Genomic DNA, 23105 nt, shown 5'->3' with positions numbered 1-23105 from the left:
TATGCAAGAAGAGGAAAGTAGGTGTAGGGCACGTGAGATAGAAAGCTGGAAAGAATCAGGTCATAAACCATACCAAGGTAAATGAGTTACATTCTGAATTGAATGGGGGAATCACTGAAGAACACAGGAAGTCTTACAATCAAATGTATGATTTAGAAAGTTCATTGGAAGAAGGCAGGATGGAAAGAATCAGAATAGTTACAAGATTACTTCCATAGTTTGGGGATTGACTATAAAGCCAGGTGACATGGTGGCTGAAAACCGCTGTGCTTGTAATGTCGTTTATCGTTTATATTTGTCACTGTTTTTTATCAATGAGTGAGTGAAAGTCACTCAGTCATGTCTGACTCTGCGATACCATGGACTATACAGTCCATGGAATTCTCCAGGCCCGAACACTGGAGTGGGCAGCCATTCCCTTCTCCAGGATTTACCAATGAGATTCTGAGCAGTTGTGGGTAATTAATCCAAATCTGCTGAAAATATTTGATTTCTATTTTAGCATTGCATAAAGTATGCACTCAAGTGTTCAACGTATGTTTTCACATATTCATATTGTTTTCCCTACTATTTCTTTTAAAATAATAAAAATATTAACTGAATGGCTATACAGTGTTTCGGAAAACTCTTAGTGTTTTAAGATGCTGCCATCTAGTGAAACTTCTGTAAAATCACTTTGTGACGATCCATTCAAGTTTGTATCTTAAGGTCATTTACTTAAAATAATCGCATTAAATAACTTATGTTCTCTGCCATCCATGGGGAAAGAATTTCACTTGCATTAAAATATATTGTAGGAGCCACAAGTGATTTTTTTTTTATATTGTGCCACATATGTGACCACAGGGCCTTTAACAACATGATATGGTTGGTGAGTGAAGTTACACAGTTTCTTCATCAGGCTATTCTTTATAAATAGCTGATAATATAAGTGCTGACTTTTTATTCCTTGAGTTTCCTAAGAAAAATTGTGCTATAAAAACTCATTTTTTGTGTGTTTGGGAAATAAAATACCGGTAAGAACCTTTTTTTTCCTTTTAGGAGATTCTAGTTTTGGTCACATTATAATGAGTAAATTTTCTAATTAACTGACTCTCCAGTGTATTGAGTTTTCTCCATGGAAACCGATGCTATAGGGTTGGGGTCAGCAAATCTTTTCTGTAATGGGCAAAATAGCAAATATATCAGACTTTTCTTTCATGTGATCTCTGTTGCAATGATTCATTTGTGCTTGCAAAAGCAACCATAGACAATATCTAAACAAATGAGATTACCTGTCCTAAAATATTACTTTATTTATTTAAAAGGTCATGGTTTGCATCTCTCTATTCTGGGAAAAGCGAAGTATAGTTGCTCAGTCATGTCTGACTCTGCGACTCTATGGACTGTGGCCTACTGGGCTCCTCCATCCATGGGATTTTCCAGGCAAGAGTTATACTGGAGAGTGTTCCCATTTCCTTCACCAGGGGATCTTCCTGACCTTAGGATTGAACCCAGGTCTCCCACATTGTAGGCAGACACTTTACTGTCTGAGCCACTCACCAGCGAAGTCCCTATTCTGGGGAAAGTACTTGTAATAGCTGTTCGGAGTTATTTATTTTTAAGAGGTGTTAGAACGATCAAAAAGTGGGTCCTTCTGCAATTATTAACTTCAAAAAACATCAGTCAATAGATGTAGTTCTTCAAAGTTGCAGGAAGTCTAATGTTTTAAGAAGGTAATTATTATATGTGCTCTTAGTAAGCTAACAATATAACTCAGAGGTAAGACATGTTTGCAAAATAAACACCCTCATTTAATGACTTTTCAAAAAAATTCATGTTCGATATACAAAGTTGTCTTAATGTGGAATGAATCACTATATTATTTAGCTAAATGTTTTCACATTTTGATCTACAGAGGAAAGTAGTTTTGATGGTAAGCAATTAAATTAAGAAAGTACTACTTGAGTATAGTTTGGATAGTATAAATTTATTGCTCCATGCTTTCCTTCTGGGAATTTAGTGTAAAGAGTCTTACATTCTAAAACACCAAGTTTTATCAGGCAGACATACAAAATACTTGAAACCATACAAGTAAATAATTGAGACAAAATAGAGTCAGTAAGAGATTATCCAGGTCTCAAGTGAATGTACAGGAAGAACACAGCATAGATTCGAAAATAGCATTGTTTTTATGGGCCTCCAGAGAAATCTGTATGCAGATCAAGAAGCAACAGTTAAAACTGGACATGGAACAAAAGACTGGTTCTAAAACAGGAAAGGAGTACACCAAGGCTGTATATTGTCACCCTGATTATGTAACTTATATGCAGAATATATCATGCAAAATGCAGGGCTGGATGAAGCACAAGCTGGAATCAAGATTGCCAGGAAAAATAACAATAACCTCATATTCGCAGATGACACCACCCTTATGGCAGAAAGTGAAGAGGAACTAAAAATCCTCTTGATGAAAGTGAAAGACGAGAGTGAAAAAGTTGGCTTAAAACTCAACATTCAGAAAATTAAGGTCATGGCATCTGGTCCCATCACATCATGGCAAAAAGATGGAGAAACAGTGGCAGACTTTATTTTTGGAGGGCTCCAAAAATCACTGCATAATGTGACTGCAGCCATGAAATTAAAGGATGCTTGCTCCTTGGAAGAAACATTATGACCAACCTAGACAGCATATTAAAAAACAGAGACATTACTTTGCCAACAAAGATCCATCTAGTCAAAGCTATGCTTTTTCCAGTAGTCATGTATGGATGAGAAAGTTGGACTAGAAAGAAAGCTGAGCACCAAAGAATTGATGCTTTTGAACTGTGGTGTTGGAGAAGACTCTAGAAAGTCCCCTGGACTGCAAGGAGATCAAACCAGTCAATCCTAAAGGAAACCAGTCAATCCTAAAGGAAACCAGTCCTGAATATTCATTGGAAGGACTGATGCTGAAGCTGCAACTCTAATACTTGGGACCACCTGATGCAAACAATTGACTCGTTGGAAAAGACCCTGATGATATGAAAGACTGAAGGCAGGAGGAGAAGGGGACAACAGTGGATGAGATGGTTGGATAGCATCACCGACTCAATGGACATGAGTTTGAGTAAACTCCAGGAGTTGGTGATGGACAGGGAAGCCTGGTGTGCTGTAGTCCATGGGGTCACAGAGTCGGACACGACTGAGTGGCTGAACTGAACTGAAGTTGCTTCAGCCGTGTCTAACTCTTTGCAACTCTAAGAGACTGTGTACAACCCAGGCCCCTCTGTCCATGGGATTCTCCAAGGAAGAACACTGGAGCGGGTTGTCATTTCCTATTCCAGGGGATCTTCCTGACCCAAGGATCAAACCTGAGTGTCCTACATTTCCAGCATTGGCAGTTGGGTTCTTTACCACTAGAGCCACCTGCTCGACTTTATGTTAACCAAACTAGGCAGGACTTGGTTGCACGGATGCTTCTAGTTTAAGCTGACGTCACTACCATGCCCTAGCTATTGTAAATAGTGCTGCAATGAACATTGGGGTACATTTGTCTTTTTCAATTATGGGAAACTTTTACATTCTTATATATAATTGAACTCCTCAAAGAGGTTTTAATATTGTTTATGTATACCTATATTTACTATATTTGTAATAAAAACAACTTTAAAATATATTATATATTTAGGACAAAAACACAAACCCATTACATACTGACATAAATATTACATTGTTAGGGGGTAAAAATGTAGTTTCTAAAAGAGACCAAAAAAGAATGTTTTATATTTGGCATATATTTTACATAGAAATATAAATCTTTGCTATTTGACTTAATAGAAGGCAGCTGGTTTTATATATCTTCTGCAATAAATCTCTTGATTTTTTTTTCTTTGTGAAATATAAGAATAAAGTTGGACCTTGTACAGATATATATTTAGAAAAAGTACAAGCGATATAATAGCTTTTTCAGTTAACTGTGAATATTCTTTGATCCTATACCAGAATTTGACAAGAACTTCCTAGGATTTGTAGTATGAAATGTGAAACCAAATCAATGATCTTTCTATGCTTTGTTACATTAAAATCTATGGGCTGATTTTTCATTTTGAACAGATCTTTTATCCATGCATAATATGTAACAATATGTCTTGATCATTTGGAAAATATCAATTCATTCAGTTCAGTTCATTTCAGTTGCTCAGTCGTGTCCAACTTTTTGTGACCCCACGAATCACAGCACCAAGGCCTCCCTGTCCATCACCAACTCCCGGAGTCTACTCAAACCCGTGTCCATCGAGTTGGTGATGCCATCCAGCCATCTCATCCTCTGTCATCCCCTTCTCCTCCTACCCCCAATTCCTCCTAGCATCAGGGTCTTTTCCAATGAGTCAGCTCTTTGCAAGAGGTGGCCAAAGTACTGGAGTTTCAGCTTTAGCATCATCCCTTCCAATGAACACTCAGGACTGATCTCCTTTAGGATGGACTGGTTGGACCTCCTTGCAGTCCAAGGACTCTCAAGAGTCGTCTCCAACACCACAGTTCAAAAGCATCAATTCTTTGGTGCTCAGCTTTCTTCACAGTCCAACTCTTATATCCATACTTGATTACTGGAAAAACCATAGCCTTGACTACACGGACCTTTGTTGGCAAGGTAATGTCTCTGCATTTTAACATGCTATCTAGGTTGGTCATAACTTTCCTTCCAAGAAGTAAGCGTCTTTTAATTTCATGGCTGCAGTCACCATCTGCAGTGATTTTGGAGCCCCCAATAATAAAGTCTGACACTGTTTCCACTGTTTCCCCATCTACTTCCCATGAAGTGATGGGACCAGATGCCATGATCTTCATTTTCTGAATGTTGAACTTTAAGGCAACTTTTTCACTCTACACTTTCACTTTCATCAAGAGGCTTTTTAGTTCCTCTTCACTTTCTGCCATAAGGGTTATGTCATCTGCATATCTCAGGTTACTGATATTTCTCCCAGCAATCTTGATTCCAGCTTGTGCTTCTTCCAGCCCAGCATTTCTCATGATGTACTCTGCATATAAGTTAAATAAGCAGGGTGACAATATACAGCCTTGACATACTCCTTTTCCAATTTGGAACCAGTCTTTTGTTCCATGTCCAGTTCTAACTGTTGCTTCCTGACCTGCACACAGGTTTCTCAAGAGGCAGGTCAGGTGGTCTGGTATTCCCATCTCTTTCAGAATTTTCCACAGTTTATTGTGATCCACACAGTCAAAGGCTTTGGCATAGTCAATAAAGCAGAAATAGATATTTTTCTGGAACTCTCTTGCTTTTTCATTAAGTTATGTATATTTTCTAAATATTTCATATTTCATTGTATGTTGTTTTTAAAATTATATGTTAGTTTTAAACTCACCATAAATATCTTTAAATACTGGGAAATGATCATATTTATGGAAATGGACACAATTTTTCCAAAATTCCACTTTCTCTTTGTAACTACTTTTTTCCTTTGGCAACAAATCCTGCAAGTTATTTTCCTAAAATTGATAGACTCACTTCATTTTTCAAAATATGTCTCAAATACCTAAGTATGATTTACTATCATTTGTTTGTAAGATGCTATATCATGCAAAAATGGCTTTCTATGAAGTTAAAGTGGGTAACTTAGCTTGCAACTCAAATAACTGCATAAGTGCATTACTTTGAGACAGACATCCTACTTCAGGATATTGTTAAATGTTTTATGAACAATTCCCATATCAAACCTTAAAAGAATAAAATTAAGGTATTGACATTTTATACAAATGTATTACTTTTATACTTGTACCAAGGAGATATATAACTCAAATTAACCTTTTCATGCTGTAACTGAATGCACACAATGAGAATACAAGTTTTGACTACCTTGATTTGTGCAAAGATGAGAGCAATTTAACACATCATTGCTTCTGCATTATCAGTGTAAAAGTCATCACAGTAAAGAAGGCAAAGAATGTCTTCTTCCTGGTATGAAAACTGTTTTGACCTGAAAGGGTCTTGAGAATGCCCAAGATTTTATGATTAAACACTTTGTGAGACATTGCTGCTGCTGCTGCTGCTGCTGCTGCTGCTGCTGCTGCTGCTAAGTCACCAAAGGATAAACTGCATTTATAGTACAGCATTTTTTCAACAATTTTCTTAAATATACTTGTATTTGTTATTTTGAATCATTAAGCAAATTCAAAATGTTATTATGTTCTTCCCCAGGGTTGTTTTGTTGGCTTTGATCTAGCACATGCAGTTGGAAATGTTGAACTTCACTTACATGACTGGGGAGTTGATTTTGCCTGCTGGTGCTCCTACAAGGTATCAACAGACTAGTTAATATATTTATATCCTTTTAGTCCACACTAACATTAATCTAAATGTAAAAATGGATCAGTGACCAATTTTAGGTATTTGAACTACTTTCCTCCATTTCCTTCATTACTGTATTTTGTGACTTTAGTTAGTTGTAGAATCACTTAATGAATAGTATAGGTTATTAAGTTTTGGTATTTCCATCCTTTATAGAGCATTTATTCCTTCAATTCTCTGACTTCTATGATAAAATCAGGACGTTCTGGACAATACCTCCATACTTAGAACTTAATTCAAATTTAATCTCGTGTTTTGTTAATATGTTGAGAAATTTCTACATAAGTTAAAGATAATTCTTATGAAACCAACTTTATATTGACATTTGAAGACAAGTTTATTGACAGGGAGCATAGAAATAGAAGTGATCTTAAGCATTTTAAAAATATAATCTTTTATTATTATTTAAATATTTTGTGGCAAAATAATTGAAATGAATGAGCTTTGAAATCAGATAACTGTCAGTAGAACTGAACTGTTATCTACCAGTTGGGGCAAAAACTGGCCAAAATAGTAATAGCTATTTATTCCTATTTAATAATGCTACATTTCATTGTTTTTCTTTGAACAAAATAACCGCAAATTCTGTTTTATAATAAAAGTTAAAATAATCACACATTTTGATCTTACCAAAGTTGATTGCATAACAAAAAAGTCAAATTATTATTTTTATCATATTTATTTAGGCAAACCCACACAGTTTAATTTACTCTCTATCCAGTATTTAAATACAGGAGCAGGAGGTCTTGCTGGTGCCTTTGTCCATGAAAAACATGCCTATACAATTAAACCTGCGTGAGTACCATCTTCAGATTTTCTTTGGCGATGGATAAATGAATTAAATGAATTTGAATTAATTAGTGTGCTAAATTCACATGTGTTCTTTAAGATGCTATCCAATAAGAATCTGGGTTGATTTAATTATTTTACTACTCTGTGAACAATGATATGCTTTATCAGAAATAAATGATTTCCAAAGAGTTTACTTGGTTGAACAAGAAATGTAACCACAAAAGGGAAGCTTCAATGCTAAAAACTAGTCCCTGTAATCATGTAGAACAGATGGTTTAATGCAGAGAGACTACTTAGCTTTTTTCAAAAATTAGACTTTAGAAAAGTCCGGGTTTCTCACATTGATGAATAAATCAAAGGCAACACAGAACTGTGCCTAACAGAGCTTAAAAGTGGTACATGATTATTAAAATTACATCTACCTTTAAAGCTGGAAACTTATAATATGGTCTTATAAGGAATATCTTCTGTCCTAAAAGATTTTATAATCCATGAAAACTGAAGAAGCTGAACACTGAACAACAGACTGACTACATAAAAAGAAATACTTTTCAATTTTTATATAGCACTCTTCATTTTTTAGAGCAAGTATAAATGCAAATGTGATACACCAACAAATTTAACATTTTTATTTGACTGGGGAACTCTTAAGTGTTTCTATTATTTTTATCTGGTATGGGGAAAAAAATAATACTCTGTAAAAAAATCCTTTCACAATTGTATCAGAATGTGTGTGATGAGGAGACTGTCTAGACTCCTAACAGGTAATATAATAATGTTTGATTAATTTTCCAAATCTTCTCAGTCAGTGGCTGAATGGTATAATCTTTATGAGAATTGAAAGTGAATTAGTAATAAATCTTGGAGCCCCTCACATTTTTGAGATTCTCTGCATATAAATCATACAAATTTAAGAAGATTTTCTACAGCTCGTTTAATTATATCTAAATTTCTTCAAGATTTTAAAGTTTTAAAATTCCATAGAACATTTTTTAGACAGATATTTGTTAGGTACTCATCTACCTTGAATATATTGTCAGGACATTAGATTTCTCCCCTTCTTCCAAATTCTGCAGAGAATATCTTAGCTATGGGCTTCCCTGTTGGCTTAGCAGTAAAGAGTCCACCTGCCAGGCAAGAGATGCAGTTTCAATCCCTGGGTTGGGAAGATCCCCTGGAGAAGGAGATGGCAACTCCCTCCAGTATTCTTGCCTGGGAAAACCCACGGACAGAGGAGCTTGGAGGGATACAGTACATGAGGCAGCTCGTAAGTAGCTACCCATGGCTACTACCATTAGGTAGCACAGTTGGACACTGAACAACTAAACAATGACAACATTAGATTTCTCCCCTTGTCCCAAATTATCTGGAAAGAATACAAAATGTATATTATAGGACTACCATGCAAGTTTTTAAAGGTCTGTTTTTTGTTTTTTGTTTTTTTCATTTATAAACAACACCGTTGATAACATTTTACCTAGCCTAAGTGTTTTCCAGATAGAGGGTATGTAAGATATTGCCTGCCTTTGTGTGAAAACTCACCACCCTGAGCATATCCAACTCTCCACTTATTTAAACTGCACTAGATGAATTGGCAAAGGGAAGCAGGGGTATGGTAAGTAATGTACACAAATTCTAGAGAATGCAAGCATTAGCAGTTAAAATCTGATTTTACAGCATCTCTATTGCACTTCAGAGTTCTTTCACCACTATTTGCCCTTCATGGATGAGGAACAAGAGAGGGCAGAAGGGTTGTAGTATGCCTGCACGTGCCTCATCTTATAGAATCCCAACATCCTCTAGACCCAGTGAGTGAAGTCACTCAGTCGTGTCCAACTCTTTGTGACTCTATGGACTGTAGCCTACCAGGCTCCTCTGTCCATGGGATTTTCCAGGCAAGAATACTGGAGTTGGTTGCCATTTCCTTCTCCAGGAGATAACTGTTAAGTTTGCTCCCAGGAGAAAGACTATATAGACAGAGCAGATTTACACTCCAACCTGATCACTCACCTGCTGGTCCTGAAGAATGTTCTTGATTTCTCAGTGTTCTAGTCTCTTGATAAAGAGAACGTAAGCATCTACCTCATAGAAACTTACCGTGAGGTTAAAATAGGATAATGCATGTAAAACAGCATAGCCACTGAAGCATGATAGGTGATCCATACATCTAGGGTGAGTATCTTTTTGCCTCACTGTGAAGTTGCATGTTAACTTGTAGAATTTTGCCTAGTAGAGATCATTTCTCCTCAAGCAGGAAACATACCCTTAAAGGTTATGGTTTGTGACCTTTGGGATATTAAAGAATTTTGTACCTAAGGCCAAGCTCAGACTGAGCCTGTAAGCCTCTATTCCTGGAATTCTCTCTTTTACTGGCCTCACCATCTTACTGACTCGTCTGCTAATTATGCGTTGATTGAGATCTTTATATGTGTTCATGTTATATTTGTACAAGAGCCATGCTTGTACAATCTTCTATTTGTACAGTTTGAAAATCACATGCTATTAACTTCTGTTGCATTTTAAGTATCTAGTTTGGAGATCAACAAGACTCAAACCAGTCTGACTCAGGTAGTCCTTCTTACAGGAAACACTGGTTGTTGTTTCTTTGTTTATCAGTTGTTAAAGTTTCTTTGTATGTGATATTAGAGGGACTAGTTCCAATGGTACCAACTTTTACCCTAAGTGCAATGTAACTTCTATTGTTAACTTTATGAAGTAAACTTTGTGCTTTAAAAAAGGGTGACATCTAGTGGCTAAACATGTTATTTCAAATAAATAGTACACATAACTTTCCTGGTCCATTCATTCTTTATCTATGCTTAAAGTATAATTTTCTTCTATCATTTGAGCATATTGTTATAGTGCAATAATCGTGTAGCCAAAGCCTTTGATAAAGAGGTAGGACAGGATGGAGGTGGAAGTTAACATTAGGTGCATTTTAGGTACAACATTAAACAAAATGCATAAATGTTTATCAAGGTTGAGAAGAAAGGTACTATGGGAGTGGATCCTGGAACTTGTAACCCTGAATTCTGAAAGTTGAATATTAAGTGAATAATTTCAAAATATCTTTTACATGATGCTCCCAGTAGCAACTGGCAAATTACATCTGTACCAAGAAATTTCACCATTTTTTTGCTTGTTTATTTAAATAGGCATTTTGGCCATTGTTCAAAATTGGTGACCTAAGACTTTTTCCAAGAACATTTTGTCAATAAAAATAATGAGTAAAGGCCACTGTCAATCTAGTGTATTAAGCATTATAATTCAAATCATTAATCTCAGCTGTAATTTGACCTTTTCCTAGTTTATCGTCACGTTTTTCCCATTCCGGTATCATATTCTAAACCTTATCTGTAGCTAAGAATTATACTAAATAAGGACTGGTTCTGAGTAAATGTCATCTTGTGTTTTTTGTACTTCATGTCTGACAATTTTAGTGTATACAGTTAATAATTATTGCTCTGCACTATGAAGGAAATACTTTTAGCTGTAAGAATTCAAACATTAGAAATATATCACCTTTTAAAGAAATCCTTCAAGTGAAAGCATTAATCGCTCAGTCATATCCAACTCTTTGCGACCCCATGGATTGTAGCCTGCCAGACTCCTCTGTCCATGGGGTTTTCCAGGCAAAAAATTACTGGAGTGGGAGCCATTCCCTTCTCCAGGGGAATCTTCCTGACCCAGGGGTCGAAACCAAGTCTCCTGCATTTCAGGTCCTTGAAAATCTTGCATTTTTCTTTTAACTTTATACGTGTTAAAGACTTACAGACTTTCTGGAAGACTTTAGATCAATACTTAACTTTTTTTTATTTTAGAAGATTCAAACATATGTGAAGGCTATAAAATGATTCTTTTGTAAAAGCCCACAGACTGCAATTCAAGACACCACCCATCACTTCTTGGTTTTTTCAGAGAGACACTAGCAATAAACAGGAGTGAGTTATTAAGATTCTTTATGTGGCTTGCTTTTCTTTTACTCTATCCAGTGAAATCATACATACTAGAAAATTGCTGTTCTTCACTTTCCATGCTGGCATAATCTTTCAAATGCTCTCATATATTAGCTCTCCTGAAATTCTTGCTTCCCCTAGTTTTTTTGTTTTTTGTTTTTTTAAGTTTTCTGAGTGGTCAAGAATGGAGCCTATTGATAATTTTTTGAAAATGATAGAATTTCAAATCATGCCAATACATTTCCATAAACAGAGGTATTTGATTGAAGGCTTTAAGTAGAGATGACATTTTTAAGGCTTTATTAAGAGCCTGAGTCATCTCCTTTATTGTAATAAGTAATTTGCAGGTTAAAAAGAACCAGCAGAAGAGGCTGGCTGTATCAGTGCATGGGAAAGGCAAATTTTAAACTCAGAAGTATAGATTATTACTACTATTTGTGAACTTAAAAAATAGACCCATAAAACAACACAAAAAGTCTAAGAAAGGATAAAAAGAAGCATCAACAAAATTTATAAAAATGGCTTAAAAATTATAAGCATGTTTCACGCTTGACCCAACAGAACAATTCATGTTATAGAGAGAGATCATCTACTTGTTCTGGGGTGTGATGATGATGTATCTGATTATACTTCCTTCCCCAGGCAATGCTGGAGAATACCACAAACCCAAACTCATCTATAATTTAAACCCTGTTTTGGTTTCTGTGATTCTTTCTGACCTACTAATTATCACATACTTTTCTAGTATCTATATAAAATCTTGGTATTAAAGACTGGGAGAATGAGGGAGTGTCGGTGGTGGTAGCAAGTTGGGTGAATTCACCAGACTTCAAATGGGATACTTGAAAATGGGATAGGCCAATACCAATGTATTTCTCAGTGAAAGTTTTCACAGAATCCTTAGTGAAACTATGACTCAGACCTCCCAGGGCATTTATTCTACGCATTTAGCTTGTTTCTGGAGTTAGATGTTCAGTATGAATTAACGTGGATGGCATCTTAGCCACAACTTCCTGCCCTATCAGACAGCCATATTAAATGTGCTTGGCCACCCCTTTGTCCTTAATGTTACCTCCCACAGCCCTAATCTTCCAGTGTATCATTTCCCCTTGCTTCTGCTCCAACGTATGTGATTGCTTTCCTGTATTTGATAAAGTTTACTCTTTCACTTTTTCATTGATTCCCTCAATACCTCAGCCCTTGGTCCTTTTAACTCAGGTGTATCTCATGCACTGTAATGATGTCAAAAAGAGACATTTGCAGAAGATACCAACTGTATTTCTAGCTTTATGACTTGCTTACTTTCTATCCCTTACTTTTATCTGATTGCAAATTGCAAGAGCTTCTGATTATAGCAAAGTATTATTCTAATCCCGAAAGATATATGACTATGTAGGAAAGTAAAAACTGTGAACTACTCACTTATAAAATTAACCTTTACTGAACACCCTTTCTCAATTAGTATTAACATTTATCTCTGTGCATTATTATAAAAATATTTTGGTCTCTTGCTGATGATAGAATGTTATAACACAGTAAAAATTTTATGCAAATGAATTGTAAAGTAAAATTTTTCAAGAGATTCAGCATTTCATGATGCAAGTTATACTGAAGAACTGCTTAATCGCAAAATCATGAACAATGAGAATATGTTAGAATCAAAAGCATTAACAAATGAAGTAGAGGAAATTAGGCATGGTACTTCAAAATCAAATGACTTGAATATGAGGGATCAAGAGGAACTGATGAATGCTTCAAAACTTTTGTGGAAATGATCATCTTTATGCTCATGCTAAAAAGTTAAATATAACACAAAAAAGATTCTAGCTTGCTACCATGACATTTGTCAAGTACACCAGAAAAAAAAATCAACATTTGATTTACTATTCATTCTTTTTAATAATTTGCATATTATGATTTTAATGTAAGTTTTGTCAAATTATAAATTACATTTGTTATACAATTTAAAGTTTTATTTTTCAAAAGCATTGCAATCAAATCTTTTATTTTTTCCTTCATTATTTACTACAAAAGTATGGTTACTGGTTTAAAATAGCTCTATTTTAAAAGACCTTTTCCCAGTATTCCATGCATGCTCAGTTGCTCAGTTATGCCTGACTCTGCCACCCCATGGACTCTAGCCCACCAGGATCCTTTGTCCATGGAATTATCCCAGCAAGCATACTGGAGTGGGTTGCCATTTTCTCCTCTGTGGGATCTTCCCCACCCAGGGATCAAACCCAAGGCTCCTGCAGCTCCTGCATTAGCAGGCGGGTTCTTTAAAATGAAAGTTGCTTAGTCCTGTCTGAAACTTCATGACCTCATGAACTATATAGTCCATGGAATTCTCCAGGCCAGAATACTGGAGTAGGTAGCCTTTCCCTTCTCCAGGGGATCTTCCCAAATCAGGGAGGTCTTCCACATTACAGGCAGATTCTTTACCAGCTGAGTCACAAAGGAAGCCTAGCAAATAACGAGGACTTCTAATCCATCCATATATCTTTCCAATCTTATGAATTAAGCATGATGAAGCTTCCATTTTATCCTACTCCAACACAAATATCCTTTCTAAGATGCTCACTGCTTTATCAAGTTAAGAGAATGTTTCTCAGTCATTTGAGGTGGTATGAGACAATATAACCAACATTTATTTTTGTACAGGAAACTTTCATAGATAGAAATAAATACAGGATGCTACATTTTTTTTAATCATACAACCCATTTGGAGAGATGTTATTTCAATAGCTGAATAAACAATTTAAATGATAGGTAATAAAGGGTTAGAATATGTGCCACAAGGCAAATCCTAAATAACTGTGGGGTAAATTCTCATGTATCACAATAGGAGCAGTAAAGGTAGAGATAACTCAGAGCTCGTTTGGAAAAGCTTGAAGAAGTTTGTGGTGAAATTTACAGATACTGTTCCTCTGCAAAATGGAATGCTACGTTAACTAAGTGTATAAATTTAATCTGTTACTCTGAAAGCTGAAATTGTTGCCTATGAGAGAGATTTCACTCGATTAGTTTCATAAATCTAAGGAAGTATAATGAATTAGTTAAATGGCTTTTCTTTAAAGGATATGTCAAGTGATCTTTTCATACACTTGATAGAATTCTCATGGAATCTGAGTTATTGACTTAACATTTAAAAGTCTGCCTAGGGAGGAGGGAAAGATGGCGGAGGAATAGGACGGGAAGATCACTTTCTCCTTCACAAATTCCTCAAAAGAACATTTCAACGCTGAGCAAACTTCACAAAACAAATTATGTAGGCTGGCAGAGGACATCAGGCAACCAGAAAAGCAGACCTTTGTCTTCAAAAACAGGTAGGATAAAATATAAAAGACGAAAAAGGAGACAAAGGAGGTGGGGAGGGAGCTCCGTCCCGGGAAGGGAAGCCCGTCCTGGGAAGGGAATTTTAAGAAGAGAGGTTTCCAAACACCAGGAAACACTCTCCCTGCCGAGTCTGTGGCGAACCTTGGAAACACAGAGGGCAACATAACAGGAAGGAAAAATAGATAAATAATTAAAACCAACAGATTACAAGCCCAACAGTAACTCCCCCAGCGGAAAAGCAGCACAGACGCCTGCATCCGCCAGTGGGAAGTGGGGGCAGGGCAGGGACGCGCGGGAGGCGCGGGCTGCAGAGCTTTGTAAGAATCGGGCAGGAACGCCCCACGCGCAACCAGAACGACCTAACCTGGGCTAGCAAACCAGACTGTGGGATAGCTACCACGCGAAAAGCTCGAACATAAGACCCCGCCAGGACCGAGCACAGAACAAAGGACGGAACGGAAAAAGCCGGCTGCAGACCATCCCCCGCCGGGGACAGGCAGCCAGAGCCCTAAGGTCTGGAAAGGGGCAACTGCAGACCCGGAGAGACTTTGCTTACCTAACTGCAAGCAGGCTCCTTTGCTAAGACTTCTGGGGGAGCTGGACAGTCACAATTTGCCTCACGGGGTGCGCCAGCAGTCCGCCCAGAAAGCTGAGCAGCAGCGGCAGAAAAGGTGACAAGCCGCGGCGACCGCGCTCGCCAAACTCGCCAAACTCCTGAGCTACTCGGACCTGGGAAGGGCACAAAGCGCAGTTCCAGCCGAATCTGTGCCTCTGAGGGCTGCCTGAGCGCCGAACCTGAGCGGCTTGGACCGGGGAAGTGCACGCAGCCTAGGGCCGGCCCCAGACGGTTCCCAGCTGAGCATCGTAGAACCGGAGCGGTTTGTGCGCCTCGAGAAAGGACAGGTCAAGCGGAGCAGAGATACTGTGTGCACACGACAGTGCTATTTGTTCGCAGCATCCCCCCTCCCCACAGCGCGACTGAACTAGTGATCCTAAAAAACCAGCAAACAGAAGAAGTTAATCAGAGGGAACCACCTTGGAAGTGATCCCACACGGCCCATAATACCAGAAAGGGCAAGATATATATATATATATTTTAATATTTTTAAAAGCACTCCTTTTTTTTTTTTTTTGCTTTTTTTTCTAACTTTTTTTTTAATTGTTGTCTTCTTTTTCTCCTTAAATTTTTATTTCTATAACCTATTATTGCTAATTTTTTTTAAAGACCTTTTTTTTTTTTTTTTTTTTTAAGGCAAACACCATATATAGTCTTTGGTTGGTTGTTGGTGTTTTTTTTTTTTTTTTTTTTTTTGTTTGTTTGTTTTTTAATAATTCTTTTTTTTTCTTTCTTCCTTTTTCCTTCTGCTTTTCTTTAATATTGTATCTTTGAAAATCCAAACTCTACTCTAGATTTTTAATCTTTGCTCTTAGGTGTTTATTGCCAATTTTGTACATTTAAAAACCCAAACTTCACTACCCCAGTTTACCTGAGAGCGAGATTACTGGCTTGACCACTCTCTCCTCCTCTGGACTCTCCTTTTTCTCCACCAGGTGGCCTCTGTCTCTTTCCCCCCCCCATCTCTCCTCTATCCAACTCTGTGAATCTCTGTGTGTTCCAGACGGTGGGGAACACCTAAGGAACAGGTTACTGGCAGGATTTGTCTCTCTCCCACTCATTCCTCTCTCTGATCCTCCTGGTCACCTCTGTCCACTTCCTCCCTCTCCTCTTCCCCGTATAACTCTGTAAATACCCCTGAGCGGGCCAAACTATAGAGCGCACATAAGGAAGTGACTACTGGCTAGTTTGCTCTCTTCTCTTTTGATCTCACCGCATCTCATTCCAGTTACCTCTAACTACCTCCTCCATCTTCTCTTCTCCTTATAACCCAGTGAACCTCTCTGAGTGTCCCTCAATGTGGAGAAACTTTTCATCTTTAACCTAGATGTTTTATCATCGGTGCTGTATAGATGGAGAAGTCTAGAGGCTACTGTAAAAATAAAACTGAAAGCCAGAAGCAGGAGGCTTAAATCCAAAGCCTGAAAACATTAGAGAACTCATGAATTCAGGGAACATTAAGCAATAGGAGCCCATCTAATGCCTTCATACCTACACCAAAACCAAGCTCCACCCAAGGGCCAACAAGTTCCAAAACAAGACATACCACGCAAATTCTCCAGCAACACAGAAACAATCCCCTGAGCCTCAATATACAGGCAGCTCAATATTATCCCAAAACCTTTGATGTCTTGTAACCCATTACGGGTTACTCCACTGCACTCGAGAGAGAAGAAACCCAGCTCCACCCGCCAAAACTCCAACACAAGCCTCCCTAACCAGGAAACCTTGACAAGCCACTGATAGAACCCCACCCAAAGTGAGGAAGCTCCAAAATAAAGAGAACTCCACAAATTACCAGAATATAAAATGGCCACCCCAAACGCAGCAATATAACCAAGATGAAGAGACAGAGGAATACTCAGCAGGTAAAGGAACAGGAGAGCTGCCCACCAAACCAAACAAAAGAGGAAGAAGTAGGGAATCTACCGGAGAAGGAATTCCGAATATTGATAGTGAAAATGATCCAAAATCTTGAAATCAAAATGGAATCACAGATAAATAGGCTAGAGACAAAGATTGAGAAGATGCAAGAAAGGTTTAACAAGGACCTAGAAGAAATAAAAAAGAGTCAAAATATAATGAATAACGCAATAAATGAGATCAGAAACACTCTGGAGGCAACAAATAGTAGAATAACGGAGGCAGAAGATAGGATTAGTGAAATAGAAGATAGAATGGTAGAAATAAATGAATCAGAGAGGAAACAAGAAAAACGAATTAAAAGAAATGAGGACAATCTCAGAGACCTCCAGGACAATATGAAACGCTCCAACATTCGAATTATAGGAGTCCCAGAAGAAGAAGACAGAAAGAAAGATCATGAGAAAATCCTTGAGGAGATAATAGTTGAAAACTTCCCTAAAATGGGGAAGGAAATAATCACTCAAGTCCAAGAAACACAGAGAGTTCCAAATAGGATTAACCCAAGGCGAAACACCCCAAGACACATATTAATCAAATTAACAAAGATCAAACACAAAGAACAAATATTAAAAGCAGCAAGGGAAAAACAACAAATAACACACAAGGGGATTCCCATAAGGATAACAGCTGATCTTTCAATAGAAACTCTTCAGGCCAGGAGAGAATGGCAAGACATACTTAAAGTGATGAAAGACAATAACCTACAGCCCAGATTACTGTACCCAGCAAGGATCTCATTCAAATACGAAGGAGAAATCAAAAGCTTTACAGACAAGCAAAAGCTGAGAGAATTCAGCACCACCAAACTAGCTCTCCAACAAATTCTAAAGGATATTCTCTAGAAAGGAAACACAAAAAGGGTGTATAAACCCGAACCCAAAACAACAAAGTAAATGGTAACGGGATCATACTTATCAATAATCACCTTAAACGTAAATGGGTTGAACGTCCCAACCAAAAGACAAAGACTGACCGAATGGATACAAAAACAAGACCCCTCTATTTGCTGCTTACAAGAGACCCACCTCAAAACAAGGGACACATACAGACTGAAAGTGAAGGGCTGGAAAAAGATATACCACGCAAATAGAGACCAAAAGAAAGCAGGAGTGGCAATACTCATATCCGATAAAATAGACTTTAAAACAAAGGCTGTGAAAAGAGACAAAGAAGGCCACTACATAATAATCAAAGGAACAATCCAAGAAGAAGATATAACAATTATAAATATATATGCACCCAATATAGGAGCACCGCAATATGTAAGACAAATGCTAACAAGTATGAAAGGGGAAATCAACAATAACACAATAATAGTGGGAGACTTTAATACCCCACTCACACCTATGGACAGATCAACTAAACAGAAAATTAACAAAGAAACGCAAACTTTAAATGATACATTAGATCAGTTAGATCTAATTGATATCTACAGGACATTTCACCCCAAAACAATGAATTTCACCTTTTTTTCAAGTGCTCATGGAACCTTCTCCAGGATAGATCACATCCTGGGCCATAAATCTAAACTTGATAAATTCAAAAAAATCGAAATCATTCCAAGCATCTTTTCTGACCATAATGCATTAAGGTTAGATCTCAATTACAGGAGAAAAACTATTAAAAATTCCAACATATGGAGGTTGAACAACACACTTCTGAATAACCAACAAATCACAGAAGAAATCAAAAAAGAAATCAAAATATGCATAGAAACTAATGAAAATGAAAACACAACAACCCAAAACCTGTGGGACACTATAAAAGCAGTGCTAAGAGGAAAGTTCATAGCAATACAGGCATACCTCAAGAAACAAGAAAAAAGTCAAATAAACAACCTAACTCTACAACTAAAGCAACTAGAAAAGGAAGAGTTGGAGAACCCCAGAGTGAGTAGAAGGAAAGAAATCTTAAAAATTAGGGCAGAAATAAATGCAAAAGAAACAAAAGAGACCATAGCAAAAATCAACAAAGCCAAAAGCTGGTTCTTTGAAAGGATAAATAAAATTGACAAACCATTAGCCAGACTCATCAAGAAGCAAAGAGAGAAAAATCAAATCAATAAAATTAGAAATGAAAATGGAGAGATCACAACTGACAACACAGAAATACAAAGGATCATAAGAGACTACTATCAGCAGTTGTATGCCAATAAAATGGACAACGTGGAAGAAATGGACAAATTCTTAGAAAAGTACAATTTTCCAAAACTGAACCAGGAAGAAATAGAAAACCTTAACAGACCCATCACAAGCACGGAAATTGAAACTGTAATCAGAAATCTTCCAGCAAACAAAAGCCCAGGTCCAGACGGCTTCACAGCTGAATTCTACCAAAAATTTCGAGAAGAGCTAACACCTATCCTCCTCAAACTCTTCCAGAAAATTGCAGAGGAAGGTAAACTTCCAAACTCATTCTATGAGGCCACCATCACCCTAATACCAAAACCTGACAAAGATGTCACAAAAAAAGAAAACTACAGGCCAATATCACTGATGAACATAGATGCAAAAATCCTCAACAAAATTCTAGCAATCAGAATCCAACAACACATTAAAAAGATCATACACCATGACCAAGTGGGCTTTATCCCAGGGATGCAAGGATTCTTCAATATCCGCAAATCAATCAATGTAATTCACCACATTAACAAATTGAAAAATAAAAACCATATGATTATCTCAATAGATGCAGAGAAGGCCTTTGACAAAATTCAACATCCATTTATGATAAAAACTCTCCAGAAAGCAGGAATAGAAGGAACATACCTCAACATAATAAAAGCTATATATGACAAACCCACAGCAAACATTATCCTCAATGGTGAAAAATTGAAAGCATTTCCCTTAAAGTCAGGAACAAGACAAGGGTGTCCACTTTCACCGCTACTATTCAACATAGTTCTGGAAGTTTTGGCCACAGCAATCAGAGCAGAAAAAGAAATAAAAGGAATCCAAATTGGAAAAGAAGAAGTAAAACTATCACTGTTTGCAGATGACATGATCCTCTACATGGAAAACCCTAAAGACTCCACCAGAAAATTACTAGAGATCATCAATGAATATAGTAAAGTTGCAGGATATAAAATCAACACACAGAAATCCCTTGCATTCCTATACACGAATAATGAGAAAGTAGAAAAAGAAATTAAGAAAACAATTCCATTTACCATTGCAACGAAAAGAATAAAATACTTAGGAATATATCTACCTAAAGAAACTAAAGACCTATATATAGAAAACTATAAAACACTGATGAAAGAAATCAAAGAGGACACTAATAGATGGAGAAATATACCATGTTCATGGATCGGAAGAATCAATATAGTGAAAATGAGTATACTACCCAAAGCAATCTACAAATTCAATGCAATCCCTGTCAAGCTACCAGCCACATTTTTCACAGAACTAGAACAAATAATTTCAAGATTTGTATGGAAATACAAAAAGCCTCGAATAGCCAAAGCAATCTTGAGAAAGAAGAATGGAACGGGAGGAATCAACTTGCCTGACTTCAGGCTCTACTACAAAGCCACAGTCATCAAGACAGTATGGTACTGGCACAAAGACAGACATATAGATCAATGGAACAAAATAGAAAGCCCAGAGATAAATCCACACACATATGGACACCTTATCTTTGACAAAGGAGGCAAGAATATACAATGGAGTAAAGACAATCTCTTTAACAAGTGGTGCTGGGAAAACTGGTCAACCACTTGTAAAAGAATGAAACTAGATCACTTTCTAACACCGTACACAAAAATAAACTCAAAATGGATTAAAGATCTAAATGTAAGATCAGAAACTATAAAACTCCTAGAGGAGAATATAGGCAAAACACTCTCAGAAATAAATCACAGCAGGATCCTCTATGATCCACCTCCCAGAATTCTGGAAATAAAAGCAAAAATAAACAAATGGGATCTAATTAAAATTAAAAGCTTCTGCACAACAAAGGAAAATATAAGCAAGGTGAAAAGACAGCCTTCGGAATGGGAGAAAATAATAGCAAATGAAGCAACTGACAAACAACTAATCTCAAAAATATACAACCAACTTATGCAGCTCAACTCCAGAAAAATAAACGACCCAATCAAAAAATGGGCCAAAGAACTAAATAGACATTTCTCCAAAGAAGACATACGGATGGCTAACAAACACATGAAAAGATGCTCAACATCACTCATTATTAGAGAAATGCAAATCAAAACCACAATGAGGTACCACCTCACACCAGTCAGAATGGCTGCGATCCAAAAATCTGCAAGCAATAAATGCTGGAGAGGGTGTGGAGAAAAGGGAACCCTCCTACACTGTTGGTGGGAATGCAAACTAGTACAGCCACTATGGAGAACAGTGTGGAGATTCCTTAAAAAATTGCAAATAGAACTCCCTTATGACCCAGCAATCCCACTTCTGGGCATACACACCGAGGAAACCAGAATTGAAAGAGACACATGTACCCCAATGTTCATCGCAGCACTGTTTATAATAGCCAGGACATGGAAACAACCTAGATGTCCATCAGCAGATGAATGGATAAGAAAGCTGTGGTACATATACACAATGGAGTATTACTCAGCCGTTAAAAAGAATTCATTTGAATCAGTTCTGATGAGATGGATGAAACTGGAGCCAATTATACAGAGTGAAGTAAGCCAGAAAGAAAAACACCAATACAGTATACTAACACATATATATGGAATTTAGGAAGATGGCAATGACGACCCTGTATGCAAGTCAGGAAAAAAGACACAGATGGGTATAACGGACTTTTGGTCTCAGAGGGAGAGGGAGAGGGTGGGATGATTTGGGAGAATGGGAATTCTAACATGTATACTATCATGTAAGAATTGAATCGCCAGTCCATGTCTGACGTAGGGTGCAGCATGCTTGGGGCTGGTACATGGGGATGACCCAGAGAGATGTTGTGGGGAGGGAGGTGGGAGGGGGGGTCATGTTTGGGAACGCATGTAAGAATTAAAGATTTTAAAATTAAAAAAAAAAAAAAAAAGTCTGCCTAGGATCATAATCTTGCTCTTTATCTCTTTTCTACAGTATTTTAGAAATTATAAACAGTAGTAAAGGCAAGTTTGCCTCATATCCTCACTTAGTTCCAGAGCCATGCTCGTGAGTGGGTTATACCTATGAGAAATCCTGGTCTCCAAATCATCAGTGTAAAGGATCCAAAGGAAGACAATATGATTGGAGAAAACTCACCTATGGATTCATGACACATAAATCATTCATATCTTCATTCAGAAACCATTTTAGATCAATAATTCTAAAAGGACTCCTCACCTTCAAAGCCTGACTTTTTATTATGCAAATCAGATAATTTTTGAGTGTGGTGAATTTAAGCTGTGATCATAAAAATAATGTTTATGCACTGAGGCAGGATCACAGTTAAGAATAATTTCAATAAATAATATGATTTTCTCCATTCAAGAGATAAAGGAATCCTGACTCTTAAAAGAAAACAGGACGAGTAATTATCAGTATAAAACTACATTAAAGTTGATGTTGTTTGCAAATCACTATTCTCAGATAATGATGACATAATCACTAATATGAGAAAATTGAAGTCCTTTGAAACCTCAAAATTTATTTTCTCCTGGAAAATTGCAGTCTAGTGTCCCTGAAGATTTATCAGGTCAGTGAATCCTTTAGACACAAAATATAAACTTGCCAAAGAGCTTCAGCTCTTGTTTTAATTACTTCAAGTTTTGTCCCTAAAATGACCTTCTTTTTTAATATAAAATATGAAGTGTTATTACTAAACTTTATTTGTTCTCGTTGAGAAAACACATGTATCCATCTGACTCTATAAGAGGCGCAGTGATACATGTTGTGTGGGGCAGCATGGGAAACTACTCATTGCACAAGAGCCACTGGGTCCTGCTGCTTCCAAGACTGAGCTGGGCTAACTTCACAGGCCACGAAAATGCTTGTAATGCATGACTCAAAACAGAGGTCTGAATTCCTATGAATCAGTTTCTCTTTGGTCACTTGTTTTTAACTCCACCCCAGAGGAGAGAATTTGATGGAGTGGAAATTATCCTTTTCTCTAGTGTTGAGGTTTGTCTTCATCATGATAAGTTCATGTAAAGATAGATTGCCTTTACTCTCTTCTAAATCTTTGTTCTGAT

General features: G+C 37.1%; 1 protein-coding gene across 6 annotated transcripts in view; it reads left to right on the top strand.

Annotated features, from left to right (window-relative positions):
• KYNU (kynureninase) overlaps positions 1-23105 on the top strand; it is a 128235-nt gene that overhangs the window by 73695 nt on the left and 31435 nt on the right. For 4 of the 6 annotated variants that reach the window (XM_069577679.1, XM_069577681.1, XM_069577680.1 and 1 more), the window contains 2 exons: positions 6179-6277; positions 7050-7123. In XM_069577679.1, the coding sequence (XP_069433780.1) occupies positions 6179-6277; positions 7050-7123 (173 nt within the window). Of the gene's footprint in view, positions 1-6178; positions 6278-7049; positions 7590-8989; positions 9909-23105 lie in introns of those variants that run through there. The other 2 variants (XR_011254566.1, XR_011254567.1) reach the window with 1 other exon arrangement.

Source organism: Ovis canadensis, chromosome 2 (genome assembly GCF_042477335.2).
Source record: "Ovis canadensis isolate MfBH-ARS-UI-01 breed Bighorn chromosome 2, ARS-UI_OviCan_v2, whole genome shotgun sequence".
In the NCBI taxonomy this organism is placed as follows: Eukaryota; Metazoa; Chordata; class Mammalia; order Artiodactyla; family Bovidae; genus Ovis; species Ovis canadensis.
This window is presented reverse-complemented; position numbering and strand designations above follow the sequence as displayed.